At 41.0% G+C, this 19948-nt stretch overlaps 1 protein-coding gene across 5 annotated transcripts in view; it reads left to right on the top strand.

Annotated features, from left to right (window-relative positions):
• The window catches only part of iws1 (interacts with SUPT6H, CTD assembly factor 1), a 57851-nt gene that overhangs the window by 25922 nt on the left and 11981 nt on the right, over positions 1–19948 (top strand). For 3 of the 5 annotated variants that reach the window (XM_043701890.2, XM_043701889.2, XM_043701891.2), the window contains exons 7-13: positions 4377–4489; positions 5366–5516; positions 7971–8053; positions 10720–10849; positions 14527–14644; positions 15429–15540; positions 19004–19075. In XM_043701890.2, coding sequence (XP_043557825.1) covers positions 4377–4489; positions 5366–5516; positions 7971–8053; positions 10720–10849; positions 14527–14644; positions 15429–15540; positions 19004–19075 — 779 coding nt within the window. The remainder of the gene's footprint in view (positions 1–4376; positions 4490–5365; positions 5517–7970; positions 8054–10719; positions 10850–14526; positions 14645–15428; positions 15541–19003; positions 19076–19948) is intronic. The other 2 variants (XM_043701892.2, XM_043701893.2) reach the window with 1 other exon arrangement.

Genomic DNA, 19948 nt, shown 5'->3' with positions numbered 1-19948 from the left:
ACAAACAGGAAGAAAGTAAGCTACCAGGATACACGAACACCAGCGAGCCACAAAAAGACACGACCCTCTCTCCCTCATAGCCCTACACACGGATGAAAAAAACCCACCATTTCGACTGGGACAACACATCTATCCTGGGACAGGCCTAAGCAAAGACATGCCAGAGAATTCCTAGAGGCCTGGCACTCCAACCACAACACCATAAACAAACTCACCGATCTAGATGCCATCTATCCAGATGCCTCAGAAAACGAACAGGAAATGACATCACCACAAACCCCAGGAACCCCATCCAGGAGAAAGATATAAATAGAAAGCAGGAGACAACAGCTTCGCTTCACTTAGAGATCGCCACTAATGATGTTACCTAGCCAGGTAATGAAACATCTGGATATCAAACCTACAGCTCAGCGAGCAAACCTACACCCTAAACCTCAACCTGAGCTACAAACCTTGCAAAAACCCATCTCGGTACTGCAGTGAAGTGTCACATCTAGATTTAAACACCAAATACTATTCCAGTAGGTGAGTCTTTGTTCCTTTACAGCTGAAGTAAAAACTGGAGTTAAATATGACAACAGTTTCCATGTACGTGCTGGCCTTGTCATTATCCCCATGCTGCAAGTCCCCAGCTTCAGCTAGTACACTTGGAATCATACCTGTGTAAAGCTGGGATTCAGAGGCAAAGACAGAGTATTTGGTCTGCCTTTGGGAAGCTGCAAGTAACTACTCAGAGTAGTGCTAACAGACTTGGTAACTGGTGTATTCCTGCTGTATTTGCCAAGGTTCCAGCATTTTATACCATTTTATAATTGGTTAAAAGTAAAGCCAGGGAGAATTGAGATTATAGATTCATTGGCTCAGAATATAAGTGATGCCAAAATAATTGAGGTGTTCACTAAGGTAAAAAGGTCCTGTATTATCGGGTTAATCCAAACAATATTATACCCTGTCCTGTATTCCCTGATGGATGCTTACATGACTGAGTGCCATGCTTGTGACTTCCGAAACTGTGCACAAATACATTTGCCACTATCTCGGGTTATTCATTTTGTTCAGTAAAAGAAAGGAAGGATTTGAATTTATATGGTGCCTTTCACAACCTCAGAGTATCCCAAAGAACTTTGAAGCCAATTAAGTAGTATTGAAGTGGAGGCACTGATGTAGTGTAAGAATTATAGAACTGATTTGTGTGATGCCAGAACGTGCAAGCCATATGATGTATGCAAGTAAAGCTGCAGGCAGAAGAAATTTGAATAATCTGTGTTACTGAGAGTAAAACATGGAAACCCCACCCAGTATTGGATTGAAAAATCCAGTCTCGGGATTAAAAAGGCTCTGAAAATGCTGTATAGATTTTGTGGGATGATGTGGGTAATTAAGCTTTTGAGGGAAAAGAAACCATTACATGTGATTCATTAGTTAAAGTTGAATGGATCAAAATGGAACCATACAGTTTGGTCTGGAGAACAGCTGGAAGAGGACAGTTAAGCATGGAGTGAGATGGTTTACCTTTGTCATGGGGACACAGTCAACTTTTGATAAAACTGTGTTTTGTTTTGTTTCTGTGAAGTGTGGAAAGCTGTTGGAAAGATTCAAACAGGAAGTTCAAGGAAAGATGAGCATGCATTTCAGAATTTGCAACTTGTTTGGTATTTTGGAATGAAAAGTAGATTGCAAGGATAAAAGGGTTAAGCATTGGTTTTTTTTGAGGAGTGAAGTAGTGATTGCTGATTAGAAGGCATGTACATAAGTCATGAAGCTCGGCAGAACAAGTAGAGAGAGCTGATTTTAAAGCATCAATTTTCTAGGTTTCATCAAAAAGGGTACAGAGTACAAGAACAGGGAGGTTCTGATAAAGTTTTAGAGGACATTGACTGGATTTCAACTGGAATATTGTGTATAGGTAAGGGTGCCACACTTTGTGAAGTCTAGGAATGCACTGGAAAAAGTGCAGAGTGGGTTTGTGGGAATGGTTGCAGAAATGAGACACTTCAGTATGAGGATAATTTACGGCTGTTTTCCTTGGAGATGAAAAGGCTCCAAGGAGATTTGATAGTAGTTTTCAAAGTCATGAGAGTTCAGGACAGAGTATTTAGGGAGAAACCGTTCCTGCTCATGAACAGATTGAGAACTAGGTGGCACAGTTTTAAAGTGCTTTGCAAAAGAAGCAAATATGAGAAAAGACTTTTATATTCAGTAAGTGGTTAAAATTTGCATTGCGCTGCCTGGAACTATGATGGCGGCAAAGTCAATTTAGGCATTCCAGAGACATTTGGATGATTATTTAAATCAAAACCTTATTTCTTAGAGCAATTTCTTACTTGGATCCGGCTATTTTGGATCTAGTAATGAGTAATAAGGTATGATTAATAAATGATCTCGACGTTAAGGATCCTTGCAGAGATAGTGATCACAACATAGGATCTGAATTTCAGTTTGAGGGTGAGCCACTTGGGTCTCAAACTTAAATAGGATCGATTACAGAAGAATGAAGAAAGAATTGGCTAAAACAGGCTGGGAAAATAGACTAAAGGTAAAGTCATTGGATGAACAATGGCATATGTTAAAGCGCATATTTGATAACGCTCAGCAACAAATTATTCTGGTCAAAAAGGAATTAATGAGAAGGATGAACCACCTGTGCTTAACAAAGGTAGTTGTGAAGAGTATCAGGTAAAAATTAACACATACAAAGTGGTGAAAATTAATGGTGGGCCTGAAGATTGTGGGGTTTTTTTAGGAACTAGCAGTGGATTACTAAAAAGCTAATAAAGAGGAAGAAAATTGATAATGAAAGTAAATTAGCAAAAAATATAGGAACTTTATAAGCTGCTTTGGGTAAATATAAAGCGAATTGCTAAAGTCAGTGTTAGATTCATGGAGGGTGCAACTGGACGAATTAATAAAGGGAATAGGGAAATGGTAGACAATTAAGCCAACAATTTGCAAGAGTCATTAAGGAGGGCACTACAAACATCCCAAAGGAAATAGTAACTGAAGGTGCTAATTGGAGGGCACATCTTGAAACAGTCTCCACCACGTGGGACAAAGCATTTGATACGCTAGTGAGACTTAAGGTCTGTATCCAAGGATTTTAAAGGAAGTAGCTGCAAAGAGAGTGGAGGCATTATTGATCTAAATTTTCTGGAACTCCCTGGATTCCAAAAGGGTTTTAAGAGATTGGAAACCTGCTAATGTGACACCTCTGTTCAAGAAGGGAGGGAGACAGAAAACAAGAAACTATTGACCAGTTAGCCTGACATCTGTCACAGGGAAACTGCTAGAGTCCATTATTAAGGAAGAAATAGCAGGACCGCTTTTTCAGAAAAGCTTTAACATAAGCAAACACTGTCAATATTGTTTTTGGAAAGGAAATCATTTTTGACAACTTTGCCAGCATTCTTTGAGTATATAAAATGCAGGATTACTCATGGAGAACTGGTAGATGTTGTGTATTTGGAATTCCAGAAGGCATTTGATAAAGTGCCGTACAAATGATTTTTACACAAGAAAGCTTAGTAACTAAATCTTGACACAGGATTTGACAGGTTTTGTGACCTATGTCATAAAGATGAAAAAATAAATATAATGAAACCATTTACTGGCTCCTTTTGCAAGTTTAGCATCAGCACAGTGGGCTAAATGAAACGTTATGTTGTAAACCCTACGACCTGGAGATGTTTAATGAAACAGCGTAAAGGTAACTTTACTGAATGTAACCCATGCTTTATCTGACTTGGAAATGCCTACTGGGTGGTGCAGAGGGAGCTTTTACTCAGCAATAAAGCATTGACCGGGGAGTTTTGATATTAACATTATGTATCTGAAATTAAACATAAACCATTCTCTGGGTATGTTAACTATCAGCAATTAAAACAAATCAAAATAATCCGAAAACTGAACCCCTCGGACTATTCTGCCTTACTTTGTGCTGGAGTGTATTGCAAACCATACTTCATTCCTTTTTTTCACTTCCAGTAGTTTTCTTTCTATCTGCCGCCAAATATGTTATTCAGTATCCAACCAATGAGACTTGCAGTTCTGAGAAAATCAGATGTTGGTTTAGTGACTGTGCATGTTACAGTGTACTACAACAGATTTCTCTAATGCATTTTCAAAAGCCAGGTTATGAATTCTATCTTTATCCTTGGCAGCTTTCAACCTATTGGTGGAGGACTGCAAAGTGATAACTTCACTGCTCTAAAATCTTCATAATACCTCGCAGTAACTTTCTTGGGTGTGCAAGGCTTTTAGTGTAAAATGCATTTATTGGAAAGGTACTTTGATTAAAGCATGCTCTTTCCAGCTATTGTCTTTCAGGCTGTGCTTTCAGAGTGTGGTCTGTATCCCTAAACAATATCTTCTTTCCTTAGGGCTTTAACCAAGAGGACCTTGATGGTGAAAAGGCTGCTCTTGAGACAGAGAGAAAGAAAATGGTTGCTGAAGAGTCTGACTCTGACAATGAAGTTCGAGGGAAAGGACGAGAGTAAGTAAAAGTTAAATTAGTACAGCATAAATATGATCTGCACCTCGTGCTGTGGATGCTGGGCTGTAATTCTGGAACCCTGTGTGAAGGAGCATTAGTGTTCTTGCATTTTAAAGTTTTTTTTTTATTATTTTTTAATCTTTCTGCTGGGAGAAGGTGTCCCAGAAATGAAACTTAGCTTCAGAAAGTGGGCGGCGCGGTGGCACAGTGGTTAGCACTGCTGCCTCACAGCGCCTGAGACCCGGGTTCAGTTCCCGCCTCAGGCGACTGACTGTGTGGAGTTTGCACGTTCTCCACCTGTCTGCGTGGGTTTCCTCCGGGTGCTCTGGTTTCCTCCCACTGTCCAAAGATGTGCAGGTCAGGTGAATTGGCCATGCTAAATTGCCCGTAGTGTTAGGTAAGGGGCAAATGTAGGGGTATGGGTGGGTTGCGCTTCGGCGGGTCGATGTGGACTTGTTGGGCTGAAGGGCCTGTTTCCACACTGTAATCTAATCTAATAAAAAAAAATCCCAGGGGGAGTTCAGAGCACAGCCTTTCAGAAAGTGGTGAATTGACAGTAAATTCAATGGAGAAGCCCAGTCTGTAAGTTGCACTATTGCACATGCAACAATGACTATGCCTTGCCTGAGAAAGAGCCACAGCTTCAATGGCTTAATCATTTTGTCTTGGAAATATGATATAAAGCAGTAGTATTGCAGTCCACTGTCTTGAGAAGGTGGACAGAGTCAGGAAGGATTTAGGCCCCTTTGTGTATTACTAGACCAGTCATGTATGTCTTCAAAATAAAAGTTGACAAATGTAGGAATTCCACTTTGTTTTCCCAGCGCTGACTGGAATAAAATCCTGAGTATATTCATGAGTTTCTATCTATTGCAGCTCTGATTTTGTGTCTGATTTTGAGATGATGCTGCAGAAAAAGAAAGATCAGAATCGGAAGCGGCGGCGAAATCGGGATGGCGGCACTTTCATTAGTGATGCAGATGATGTAGTTAGCGCCATGATCACCAAAATGAATGAAGCTGCAGAGGTGAGTAACAACAGTGCTTCTTCAGACTTTACTGAGAGTGGGACCACAGAAACTTTGGGTGTCAGTCAAAGGGATTTTGGGAAACACATTCAGCCTGACGCTGCAGTAATGAGGCAAGACAGTGGAGGTAAGTCCAGAATAGTTGGGCACTGACTGATCTGACAATAATTCTATTCTGAAGGTTTTGGCTGAGTAAAGGAATTGGGACTGGGAATAGTTAAGTCAACAGATGAACATGCAGTGAAACCTATAAATTAGAGGCACCTAAGACACTTAAAATTGTAGTATCTTACAGCACGAAAGAGGTTCCTTCAGTAAATATTTCTGTGCATGTTCTTTCACAGAATTTGCAGTTTGGTCCCATGTTTCATCTTTTCCCTATAAGCTTGCAAATTGGTCCCCTTCAAATATATGTCCAGATATCTTTAACTATATAGAATTTTCTTCGACTTTTAAGTAGTGAATTCTAGATCATAATTGTCCATTTGAATGTACTTTTCCTCACTTTCTGTCTAGTTCTTTTACAGATTTTAAATCTAAAATCTCTGATTATCAATTTAATTCAAAGAGGAATCAGTTACTTTCAACTTACTATCTCCGAGTTCCTCATAACTTTGAACATCTTTATTCAACCTCCTGTTAACCTACTTTTGCTTCTCAATTTTCTTCATGTAATTGAACACTCTCATTCCTGTATTATTCAAGTAAACTGCCTCTGACACCATTCCTTAAATATGTTATCCAGAATTGTGCACAATACTAGCTGAGGCTTAAGTAGTAACTCATAAGTGTGTGCATGATAGTCAAGTGCATGGTAGTCAATAGCATAATTTATAAAACCAAATAGTCCCTATGCTTTTTTAATCATCTCAATTTGCCTTGCCACGTGCAAAGAGTTGTGAATGCACAAGTCCCTCTGCTCTTCTACATCTCTCACAAAACTAATATGTAAACTATTCTGCATCTTCATATTTTTCCTCTTAACGAGCATCATTTCATTCTTTCTGCATTAAATTGCTTCTGGTAAATGGCTGCCTACTTCACCAGTCCCTTGATATCCTTCTGAAGTCTTATTATCCCACTTTTTATTATATTGGCAAGTTTGTATAATTTAAAACTTCAAATTTAATTGGGGTTACTTAGTAATGAAACAAATAAAGCAATGGTTCTAATCCAGTAGCCAGGCAGAAATCTTATTGCTTACTACTTCTCAGTCACAATCGCATCATCTGTCCTTTTTCCATAGGTCTTTAAAAACTGGTCTGTACATGTGCACTAAAATGGAAGAACCAATGTTTGGTTCAAGCTGTTGCCTCTGCTTTTGCCATCAACTTGAGTTGTGCTGAAACCTGGAGACCCACCTGCCATGTTTAGAATGTATTCTATCTTCTGTTTATTGGAATTCTCCATTTGTTATTGTTTATGGATTCTTTTCCACCAGGGGATCTTAATACCTGCCACATTTGACAAGCTGTAACAGTGCTTTTAGCCGGGAGTGCCTAAAATTTCCCAGCTGAATTTGAAGGGAATTTTCTGACAGACTCACGTGGTTTTTTTTTGTGTGTGGTTTGCAATTGACCTGTTGTGATTAAGTACCTCTGGAGCAGGTGGGACTCACCCAAGCCTCCTGGTCCAGAGGTGGAGACACAACTACTGCAAAACAAAAGGCCTTTAAACCTGTGATTGAGCCAGGACCTTTAGATCTTCAGTCTAACACTCTCCCAACTGAGCTATTTTGGCCAAACACATATTTTTTACAATATCGAGCCATTCAGTTCGTCATTCTCCCATTCTGCGTGTTAGATGAGATTCAAACCTAGAACATTCCTGAGGTCTTTGAATTAAAAGTCTAATGATAATGCCACTCACTAGGCCATCACTTGGTAGGAATTAGTGATAATAATGTCAAAATAATTTCTGCCATGTACTTGACCTATTAGAGAGAAATGAACTGGGTAATTCAATGCATGACTGAGTAGATGGTTTAAGTGGGTGTCATTCAGATGCTTGATTCATTGTTAAAATTTTCAGGGATGTGGGAAACTCTTTCAAAGGCATTCAAAATTTAACAAAGAAAACACAATTAGCGCGATAGGTTAAATAAAGCTGGGGTAAGGTTTCGTCTGAAAGAGTGACAGAATGCAAGGATAATAAAAAGCATACAGAAGGAGAAAGGGTCGGAAAAGCAAGAGAATACACACTGAAGAAATAGCCTGAGGAGAAGATCAGAGTATATGAATGTATAACAAGGTGGAAAGAATGTGAGAATAGATGATTGAAAAGGAGAGATGCCATAAGTGAGGGGTCTAGTCACCCAGAAAATATGTATTTATTTAATGTGAATGGACACCTAGTTTTAGTTTTGACAACCTCCATCTTCTGGGTGTCTTGGTGATGTCAGTAGAAAATCGACTCAGTAGTATTAAGTACCTTTTGATAATTTACTTTCTGCAGGAAGACAGACAGCTCAATGGACAAAAGAAGCCGGCCTTGAAGAAGCTTACACTTCTCCCCACCGTTGTCATGCATTTGAAAAAGTAAGGGATGATTTACTCCTATTCCTGCTTTAGTGTTCAGTATCATATAGAGCTAAGTTTCCATTTATGATCCTGTGAGTAGGACATCCATTGCTAACAGAATTGTACCATACGTAAGGAATATCGAACTTCGGCTTTGATATCCTGTGCAGTTGAATTGACCACATAAGTTCACTGACCTCGCGCATCTGAAAAAGGTCACTTGGTTTGGAGATCAGAGGGCCTCTGAAGCCCATGAAGATTAGCACAATCAAGAGCTAGCACTTTGAGCAGAAAGTAGTCTTACAAGATGACAACTTGAAACCAGTAACTTTCAATAAAGCAAAGAATTGTGGATGCTGAAGATCTGAAACAAAAGCAGAAATTGTCAGAGAAGCTCAGCAGCTCTGGCAGCATCTGTGGAGAGAAGACGGAGCTAATGTTTCGAGTCCAGTCACTCCTCTTCACAACTGGTCATAGATAGGAAAAAGTAGTATGCTGATGATGGAAGTGGGGAAAAGGAGTGAGCAGATATTTGGAGACGGAGTCCAGAGTCATATGGCACAGAAGCATGGTCTTTGGCGCATCATGTACATGCTGGCCAAACACTGAATTGCACTAATACCATTTACCTGCACTTGGTCCATAGTCGGCAATGGCTAACTATTCTAAGTGCTCAAGGAGATGTTGTGAGAGTACTTGCTTCCACCACACTCTCAGGCAGCATGTTTCATATTTCTACCATCCTCTGCAAGAGACCAAAATAAAGTTAGGCAGACAAAGGCGTGGGTGTTAGTAAGCTAGGAAAGATGAAAAGGTGGAAATAGGTTGCTGTTCTGAAAGCAGCCTATGTTCCTAGGGGGTGGGCGTGAGTAACAAATATGGAAGGTGGTGTTCGGGTTCTAAAATTATTGAACTCGATATTGAGTCATGAAGGCTGCACAGTCCACAAGTAGAAAATAAAATACTGTTCTTCCAGCTTGTGTTGAACTTCGCTGCAGCACTGCAGCCAGCCCAAGACAAAAATGTTGGCCAGGGAAAGAGTGCTATGTTGAAGTGGTTGACAACTAGAAGCTCCGGGTCATTTTTATGGACAGATTGTAGGTGCTTATCAAAGTGCTCACCAAGTTTTGCATCCCAAATGTAGAGGAGACCATGTTGTGAGCATGAATACAGTAGACTAGATTGAGTGAAGTGCAGGTATATTTCTGGGGCCTTAAGATAGTGAGGATAGGAGAAGTAAATGGGCAGATGTTGCACCTTCTACAATTACATTGTAGGTGGCATGGAGGAGGAATAGACTTGAGTGTCCTGGAGGAAACAGCCTCTGCAAAATGCTGGGAAGGGAGTGGTGATGTCCCACTGGAGTTTGTGGAAATAGCAGCTTATAATCCATTCCTTTGTCTGCCTAACTTTCTTTGTTTCTCTCCAGGCTCAGTCTCCATCACATCCATTCACTCCTTATCCCTGCACCCCCTTCATCAGCATAAATGCTGCCTTTTCCTAGCCACTATCAGTCTTACCAGAAAGGTCACTGGACTCGCAACATTAGATTCGATTAGTTTAGATTACTCAGTGTGGAAACAGGCCCTTCGGCCCGACAAGTCCACACTGACCCGCCGACGCGCAACCCACCCAGACCCCTATATTTACCCCTTCACCTAACACTACGAGCTATTTAGCATGGCCAACCTCCACATTTTTGGATTGTGGGAGGAAACCCACGCAGATACGGGGAGAATGTGCAAACTCCACACAGACAGTCACCTGAGGCGGGAATTGAACCCGGGTCTCTGGCGCTGTGAGGCAGCAGTACTAACCACGTGCCACCGTGCTTTCTGTCCACAGATGCTGCCAGACTTGCTGAGTTTTTCCTGTAATTTCTGTTTTTGTTTTAGTGACTTTCATTAGTGAATTATTTGCTAATGCAAGATGTTGAGGCTGTCCGACAAAAGAATTCAAAGTATAAATGGTTCCAATCATTGCAGATTGGAATTAATATTTTCAGTCCTAATGCTATGTGCACTACTGGTTATCTTATATAGAGACAAGCTCTCTAACACCTGCATTCCAATGTAAAATAATAACATATAAGCAAATAATGTTTGGTAATAATGAAAGATTGTAAAACCCAACCTGCAGATGTTTTTTTAGCAAGACCTTTAGATGCCTCTCAGGTACTGCAACAATCTATATTTTGTGTGCACACATTCTAACTTGAGATTTTGGTGCAAAACACAATCTGTGTGCCTGATGCTGATTAGATGGACTTATTGCCCAACTTTGGTTGCTATGCAGAGCTGAAGGTAGGCCTTACCCCAAGACTATTGGTTGCTACTGCAATGGGTAGGAATTCCAGACAGTGACTGTTTTCCTATTATTTTAAATACTAGCACTTATTAGGCTATGGAAAAATAAGATCAAAAAGGCAACAATATCCAAGATGGCGTGTGACAAGAAAAGCTAACTGTTTTATGTGAATTGTTAAAACAGTAACAGGTTTAATGTCACATGTGCGAAAGAAAACTCTCAAACAATTACTTAGGTCACCAGAACACCTGAAATAGATTTAGTAATCTTCATATTGACAAGAATCTGTAATGATACATCTCTTGAATAGAAATCTTTGAGGAATATTGCAATTAAGTGGCTTATTTCTGTTTCCTCTTGGTAATGCACTTCTGCAGACAGGATTTAAAGGAAACATTTATTGACAGTGGAGTCATGTCTGCTATCAAGGAATGGCTCACTCCATTACCTGACAAGAGTCTGCCACATCTGAAGATTCGTGAGGAACTGCTGAAGATTCTGCAGGAGGTGAGTGAGGGTTCATAGCTGTGTACCTGAATAACATAATTTTGTCATTATCTGCTTGTCAGCTTCAAATCCCTGTTTTTATTTTTAAGTAACCTTTCTACCCCCTGTTCACATCCCTCCTCTTAGTCTGGATTTCTTCCGACTTATATTTGGCAAGAATGACAGTTGTCTGTTGGTGTCTTGGCACGAGAGCATTCCTCACAAATAACTTAGGATGACTTCTCCAGAATTACTTCAGATACAAGCTTTTGCTATTTAATTTGTGCTGTTAAATTTGATCATGACTATTTAGCACAGTAGCAAGGCCAACATATGTTGCCTATCCTTTGGCAATATTGTGGTGAGCCTTGAAGACGTCAATCCATATTTTCTAGGTATGTTCTGGTACTGTTAGGAAAGGTGGTTGAGAATTTGACCCACTGAGAATAAAGAAACAGCCATACTTTTTCAGTCTGGCTTAAGGGGAACTTCCAGGTAGTGTTTTCATGGGTCTGCTGTCCTTGCTTTTCTGGATGATGGAGTTCATAGATTTGGGAGGTGCTATTGAGCACTAAACCAGCTGCTATGTTGCATCTTGTAGGTGATATACGCTGCAGCCATAGTGTGCTAATGATAGATGGGTAAAAAAAAATGACTGCAGATGCTGGAAATCAGATTTTGGATTGGTGGTGCTGGAAGAGCACAGCAGTTCAGGCAGCATCCGAGGTGCAGCAAAATCGACGTTTCGGGCAAAAGCCCTTCATCAGGAATAAAAGCAAAGAGCCTGAAGCGTGGAGAGATAAGCTAGAGGAGGGTGGGGGTGGGGAGAAAGTAGCATGGAGTACAATAGGTGAGTGGGGGAGGGGATAGGTGGAAAAGAAGATAGGCAGGTAGGACAAGTCATGGGGACAGTGCTGAGCTGGAAGTTTGGAACTAAGGTGAGATGGGGGAAGGGGAAATGAGGAAACTGTTGAAGTCCACATTGATGCCCTGGAGTTGAAGTGTTCCGAGGCGGAAGATGAGGCGTTCTTCCTCCAGGCGTCTGGTGGTGAAGGAGTCCCAGGACCTCCATGTCCTCGGCAGAGTGGGATGGGGAGTTGAAATGTTGGGCCACAGGGCGGTGTGGTTGATTGATACGGGTGTCCCGGAGATGTTCCCTAAAGCGCTCTGCTAGACACCTGGAGATGTTCCAGCAGAGCGCTTTAGGGAACATCTCCGGGACACCCGCACCAATCAACCACAACGCCCTGTGGCCCAACATTTCAACTCCCTCTCCCACTCTACCAAGGACATGGAGGTCCTGGGCCTCCTTCACTGCCGCTCCCTCACCACCAGACGCCTGGAGGAAGAACGCCTCATCTTCTGCCTCGGAACACTTCAACCCCAGGGCATCAATGTGAACTTCAACAGTTTCCTCATTTCCCCTTCCCCCACCTCACCCTAGTTCCAAACTTCCAGTTCAGCACTGTCCCCATGACTTGTCCTACCTGCCTATCTTCTTTTCCACCTATCCACTCCACCCTCCTCCCTGACCTATCACCTTCATCCCCTCCCCCACTTACCTATTGTACTCCATGCTACTTTCTCCCCACCCCCACCCTCCTCTAGCTTATCTCTCCACGCTTCAGGCTCTCTGCCTTTATTCCTGATGAAGGGCTTTTGCCTGAAACGTTGATTTTGCTGCTCCTTGGATGCTGCCTGAACTGCTGTGCTCTTCCAGCACCACTAATCCAAAATAATGATAGATGAGTGCCAGCTTCTCAAGTGATGGCAAGTGGGAAGTATTTCATCATATTCTTAATTTGTGCCTCCCTGATATGAAAGGCCTGTAGGAAGAGAGGCTCATCCATTTTGTGGCCTGCTGTTGTAGTCAGTGTTTATGAATTAGACCAATTAAGTTTAAGGAACTTAACAGAAACACAGGAAATAATAGAGCTGTTAAGGCTAGTAAATCATTATCCCTAATTACTCTTAAATAGTTACAGAGCCTTGCTAGACTGTTTCAGAGAGTAGTAAAAAGTTGTCCAGACTGCTGTGGGTTCAGAGTTAATATACATCAGTAAGAATTTCCTTCCTGAAGAGAATTGGCGAATCAGATGAATTTTTGTGTCTATCCAAAAATTCCATGGTCATGACTATTGATGAAGTTGTTTTTTATTCCATGTGTTATATAAATACTTGCATTAAATGCTCCAGAAGCCATGGTTGGATTTGAGCTGATGTCTCAGGTCAGTAGTCCAGACGTCTGGATTACAAATCATAGAGTCCTACAGCACAGAGACAGGCCTTTTGGACCAGGCTGGTCCATGTCGACCAAAATGTCCATCCATGCTAATCTCATTTCCTTGCACTTGGCCCATAGCCTTCCAATCCTTTCCTATCCATGTATTTGTCCAAATGCCTTTTAAATGTTGTTAAAGTACCCGAGTCAACAGCCACCTGAGTCCGCTGGCAGCTCATTCCATATGCATACCACCCTCTGTGTAAAAAAGTTACCCCTCATGTTCCCTTTTACTCTCTCCCCTCTAACCTTAAACTGATGCCCTCTCCTCTGTGATTCCTCAAACCTGAGAAAAAGACTGAGTGCATTCACCCTATCCCTGTCTCCATGATTTTGTACATTTCTATAAGATCCCCCCTCAATCTCCAACGCTATAAAGAAAAGAAATTCTAGCTTGTCCAACTTCTCCCTGTAACTCAGATCGTTGAGTCCTGGCAACTGCGCTCTTTCCAGTTTAATAACATCCTATCTAGTTTAATAACATTCTTCCTATAGCAAGGTGACCAAAACTGAACACAATACTCCACGTGCGACCTCACCAACATCCTGTACAACTAAGAGCAGAGAAAATTTACAGCCCAAGAACAGGCCCTTCGGCCCTCCAAGTCTGTACCAATCCAAATCCACTGTCTAAACCTGTTGTCCAATTCCTAAGGGTCTGTAACCCTTGCTCCCCATCTACTCATGCATCTGTCCAGACGCAGATTAAGTGAATCTACCGTGCCTGCCTCTGCAACACGGTCCAGGCACCTACCACCCTCTGTATAAAGTATTTTCCATGTATATCCCCTTTAAACTTTTCTCCTCTTATCTTGAACGCATGACCTCTCGTTATTGAATCCCTCACCCTGGGAAAAAGCTTCTCTCTATCAACCCTGTCTATACTCTTCATGATTTTGTAGACCTCAATCAGGTCTCCCCTCAATCTCCTTTTTTCTAATGAAAACAATCCTAACCTACTCAACCTCTCTTCATAGTTAGCACCTTCCATACCAGGCAACATCCTCGTAAACCTTCTCTACACCCTCTCCAAAGCGTACACATCCTTTTGGTAATATGGCAACCAGAACAATACACCTTATTCTCAATGAGGCTGAACAAAGTCCTGGACAATTTTAATGTGACCTGCCAGCTCTTGTACTCAATACCCCACTGCAATATAACTTCCCAACTTCTATACTCAGTACCTTGGCTGATGAAGGTCAGTGTGTCAAAAGTCTTCTTCACTGCCCTGTCTACCTGTGACTCTACTAGTGGCATAACCACAACACTACTCTATACCATTTTGTTCTCAAACCTCCCAGTCAGTACACCAAAGCCCCCTGGCGGCTTTACTGTTCATTCTTGCCAAGTTATTAGCTGTGTTGCTATGCTGCCTTTCCTTGGAACCTTCAAATGTCACTGATTAATTTTACAGTTGCCCAGTGTGAGTCAGGAGACTCTGAAGCATAGTGGGATTGGACGTTGTGTGATGTACTTGTATAAACATCCAAAAGAGAACCGGAGCAACAAGGAACTGGCTGGAAAGCTTATCAGTATGTTCACTTTTACTAACTCTGTACTTTCCTCTTGAATTTCTTTTCCTTTGAATTTTAGCTCTTGCTGGTTTCCACTCGTGCCCTTGATCCCAATACTCTGGACATGACCATAACGAGAGGTCATGCGATTATGGAATCATTCCAGCAGATCCTGCCCCCATGAGAAATTCATGCACTGTATAGAGATAATTCAGAAAACACTGTGCATGTGTACATTTTCTATGCATATATTGAAGTGATGGAATTGCCATTTTGGATTTTCTGAGTGGAACAGATGTATTGGGATTGTCTAGTTGCTGAAACTGAAGGGATGCTATAATTCTGTTACTTTGAATGCTGACACCAGCGTTGGAACCCATGTATCACATAAAGGAAAGATCATTCTGAAGTAGCTTGCGGAGGTTGCTGACATGTACTCCCGTGGTTGGTTTCCAGTCTTATATCCCTAGTAGAGGCTGAGTGCAAGCAGGCTATCTGATCATGTAGAGTATCATAGCAGAGCCTGCAATTCTCCTCATTGCGGCCATGTATATTGGTCAGCAGGCAACACAGGAAAAGAATCAAGAGCAAAGTCCTGGCTAATTTCTTCATCCAGGATGGTAGCTTAGGCTTGCAGTGACAAAGTTAAACAACTTAAGTTGTTTGAGTAGATTGGAGGAGATTGGTGAGGATGATAGTTTTGCCTATATATAGTAGTAGCAGGAGAAGCCTACTGAAAGATGGACTTAAGTGTTGTAGGATGCTTTAATTGACATAGTATTGTACTTTGTTTTTAATTCAGATGAGTGGTCAAGACCAATCTTTGGCCTGACATCAAATTACAAAGGTATGACCCGGGAGGAACGAGAGCAAAGAGACCTTGACCAGATGCCAATGCGGCGGCGCCTGAGCAGGTACTTGACAACAGAAGCACAGTGTTAAAGGTGTAGTACTAGAAATCGGCTCAAAGAGTGGACCATACCCCTATCAACTCTAATCTTGTAATTTCTTTTTGACAATTTAAAGATCAAATGAATTTGAGAATTCCTCATTCTGTCTTCAGTCCTATCTTGGAAAATACTGAATTCAACCAAAATGATTGTTTTTGAGACTGTACTTGTTAAATTGAAAATTTAACAAATTCACTTTTTGGGGAGGTTTCTTGGGAGAGAGAGGGGAAGGATTAGATTTCACGGATTTGACAGGTTGAGAGAAGCAGGGCTGAAGTAAGTGTGCACTCACTCCCACCATCATCGTGTTAGTACGGTGAATCAAACATTCTGTCATTATTTAGCCCTGGGCTAAGGAGGCTTCAATTGGGCATCTGGTCAGAACAACGGGTCGAAGAGCAGTTATTCTGTGAACAGGAAGTAGGTTATTGCTATTGGTGTAAAAGTTCAATAGCCCCTCAATCTCTCCTTAGTTCTTGAGGCAGGCACAAAACAGTGAATAAATGAAGTCAAAACATACAGGCTTTACCAGCTGACTCTACTGTTATATGCAGCCATGACCACATTGCAAGTTAATCATCACATTAACTTTGGCTCTTGTGCTGCTTTCTTGTACCTTTTGTAAAGCATTCCAAATTTTTTTCTCATCTGACACCCAGAAAATGGAATATATAGAAAAGAAATTGCATACAGTTGACTCTCAAGCAAAGCCCAATAACTAAATGAGCAAGCTATTTCAAAATGACCACCAGGCCTGCAATTTCCATGCCCACTGGTCGTCTTTAATATTAGAGAAAGGTGTGATAACGTGAGGTTGCCAACCCAATATCATCATGCTTAGTTGATCTGGGGAACGCCCAATTTGTGGTCATAAAGTTCAGTCTCAGAAGTCTTGCCAGGAGATTAAACGTCTTCCACTTCTTTGCAAAACTGATTTCAGTCTGAACAAACGCATAAAGTGATTGGTGAATTCAGCAGATTCAAAGGGATGAAGCATCATTTGAAGTACAGATAATAGGACAGTTGATAGTGTTATGGCCTACAGTTGGTTTTCCAGTTTCCAGTTTTTCTTGTTGGTGTGTGTTATTTCAGCTAAAGCTCATTCACATGCTAGCGGGTATTACTTTATTCAGGTGGCGCACCTTTAAAATAGTGTGTGTATTACACATCAGTGAGTGACTTCAATTCACTTGTGTGATCTATATTCTGATGCACTGATTCCATTGCAGCAAGAGTGCGTGGTCTGTTAAGGCACATCATGTGAACTGATGTTTTACTGGATATAATCAGTGTAAAGGGATCTAAACTTGGTTCTTAAAACATACTAATAAGAGAATTTTCAAGGGTCATATTTTTGCTATTGTCAAAGATCAGTTCATGTCTGATTATTGAACTGTATTGAATACTGATATATTTCACATCTACTTCCCTTACATAGTAATTAAACTCAACTTTCCCATTAAATTTATAATGCACCTAACTCCAGGCTGGGGACTACATTGACAAAACCAGTACAATGTTCAGTGGTCTGGTAGCGAATATTACAAGAGAGACTTTTTCAAGCTGTATTGCAAACATTTGCTGAAACATTGCTAAATGGTTATCAGTATTCAAAGCTTAAAAATTTACAAATAACTGAATAACAGATGGAGAGCCCATCTCAGACTTATGCTGGGTTTGCACAGTGACCATGGCTCAGACTGAGTGGGGTTCACACTATGGTGAATTGCCTTTAATTGTTGGCTTATTATATAATGTTTCTCACTTGTTCAGGATTAACATATAAATGGGAAATACTACAATCACCTTGAGGAAAAATTATCCTCAACAGTTGGTTGAATCGCCTTTCCCATTCTGCAACAACTGTTGTTTACAACTCATCGGCTGCATTTCTCTCACAACGGAGAAACATTTCATTGGCCATCTCTGAGTTAGTCACTGTAAGACCCTGCCTTCAATCATTGAAAGCTTAGATGGCAGAAACATGGCCATCTATAAAGCTTTATCAGCTGTTTCATGAATGCTAAAATGTATTGCAGCCATAAAAACTGAAGCAGGTCATTTGGTGCTAGCTAATTGCTAGAACAGTCTGAAAGTCATCCCACTGTCTCACTCCCCCTCTAAATATTGACTTGAACAAATATTGAAAGATTATAATTGAGATCCGGTAAGTTCTAATAGGATGTTACAATTAAATGAATCAGATTATTCAGAACCAGGCTTAACATCAGTTCATATCAGAAGATGGGTGTTTGTTTGACCTTCCTCTCTTTCGAGTGGGTTGGCTTGAAACCTGCCACATTGATTCAGATTTCCTTTAGGATGTTCCAATAATAACACTATGAATTGCAGAGAAAAGTTGGAATAAAGTTTTCATACTGGGGAAAAAAAATCACCCGAATTCTTTAATCTGGCAATTTCATAAAGGCTGTGTGTTAGCTGCCAGTGATCCCTCAAATCAGGGATCTCTCCTTGCATGATCCTTCCCACTCCCCAGTGGAGACATATTGCCTGGTATTTCCCTCCCTGCTCCATGTCAGCAATCTTATTAATATATGGAAGCTGAATGTCTTTCCAAGAATCGAGAAGGTTTTACACACTATATGTAACCCAGTATTTCCTGACGTTGCACTAAATCTGTTGAAAGTTCTACTGCAGGACAATGCAGCATTTTGCCAGATTTTACCTTGGTAGGTAAAAACCACTGTCTTGGTTATGGTTTCAGTTGAAATGCTGACATATCGGTGATTAGTCTGATTATCATATTTATTTTGTTACAAATATTCACATGCCTAGTCTAAACAGCTTTTTTGAATTTATTGTCAGGTCTGCCTCTATTAAATATACACTGTTAACTCGAAAAGTTTCTTCACAAGTTAAGGGAAGCATGTTGCACAGGGGTACTGGTGTTGGGCAAATGTGAATGGGGAGCACATTAATCTATCTATATCATTGGAAAATGTGTGATCATTTTTCTCTTGTTGATAGCATTACATTTTAAAAGTCTAAAAGTTTTTGCCAATTTGTTTCCTGAGAGCATAACTTCACCAATTTGTTTGTTAAAATGGGTTGAAAGTTCCCATTCACAAGCAGGTAAAAGATCTGAACAGCCCATTAGTCCCACAGGAGTATTCGATGGGACGAGTCCAGACTTCAAAATGTACACACATCATTTCCACCCTTTTCCTTTTAATCAACCATGGCTCTCCTAGTTTTATCGAGTTTGTCACTTTGTGCACTCTGTTTCTGTCACTTGAGTTTCTGTTTTAGATTAATTTTTTTTCTCCACCAGGCTTTACATTGTCTTTATTATTCTGTATAAACGATCATGTTGCGGAGTTCCCATAACACCTACAATCTATTTGTCAGTTCGCAACATGGCTGTCCACAACAGCTGCCTTAAACTCTGCTTCATTCATTTATAAAGAGACCCTAGGGATGAAGACAGCGATGATAATGCAGCTGATGTCGTCTCTTCAGATCAAGGACGCGACTACAGGTTTTCGATTCAATGATTTTGTTTCTTTTTTTAATTTAATTTTATCATTTATTTCAGTACTTAGCAGTAAAGATTGATCAAAGTTTCCTGTACAACTGTTCCCTTCTGATTATGTTTGAACCATTGGGGGAAGAAGCCTCCCTAGGCAGCCACGGGTTCAAGCTTCACTGGTCTTACGTGAATGCTCAGTCTAAATTCTTTCATTGACATTGGCCTGGCTTCAGGTCACTGTGAAATCAAGCTGCGTAAATTACTTTGAAACTGATGAAATGGTGAACTCTGCCTGGCCAGAAAAAATACTTCCTTGATTGTGGATTGAAAGCAAGTTGCTTGTTTGGGGATATCTTATCAATTCCCTAAAGTTGTTGTAACATCACTGAAGCCAAGCACCTGAATTGGAAGGGGACTAATATACTGGCAGGGAGATTTGCCAGAGCTGCTTGGGAGGAGTTAAACTTGTAAGGTTGGGGGCGGGGGGGGGGGGGGGGAGTGGGACCCAGGGAAATAATGGGGAAAGAGATCAATCTGAGACTGATACATTTGGGGAAAGGAGTGGGTCAAACAGGCAGGAACAAAGCAGAGAACAAAGTAGGTCTGATAAATTAAACTACATTTATTTCAATGCAAGACGCCCAACAGGGAAGGCAGATGAACTCCGGGATGGTGAGGAACTTGGGACTGGGATATCAAAGCAATTACAGAAATGTGGCTCAGGAATGGACAATACTGACAGCTTAATGCTCCAGGATATAAATGCTATAGGAAGGATAGAAAGGGACACAAGAGAGGAGGTGGAGTGGCGTTTTTGATAAGCATTTTTGCTATACTTAGGATATTCCTGGGAATGCATCCAGGGGAGTTATTTGGGTGAAA

The sequence above is a fragment of the Chiloscyllium plagiosum genome, unplaced genomic scaffold (genome assembly GCF_037043375.1).
Source record: "Chiloscyllium plagiosum isolate Xiang-an unplaced genomic scaffold, Cpla_swu_hap1 HiC_scaffold_13, whole genome shotgun sequence".
NCBI lineage: Eukaryota > Metazoa > Chordata > Chondrichthyes > Orectolobiformes > Hemiscylliidae > Chiloscyllium > Chiloscyllium plagiosum.
The sequence above is the reverse complement of the archived record's forward strand: the minus strand, read 5'-3'. Positions and strand labels throughout refer to the sequence as shown.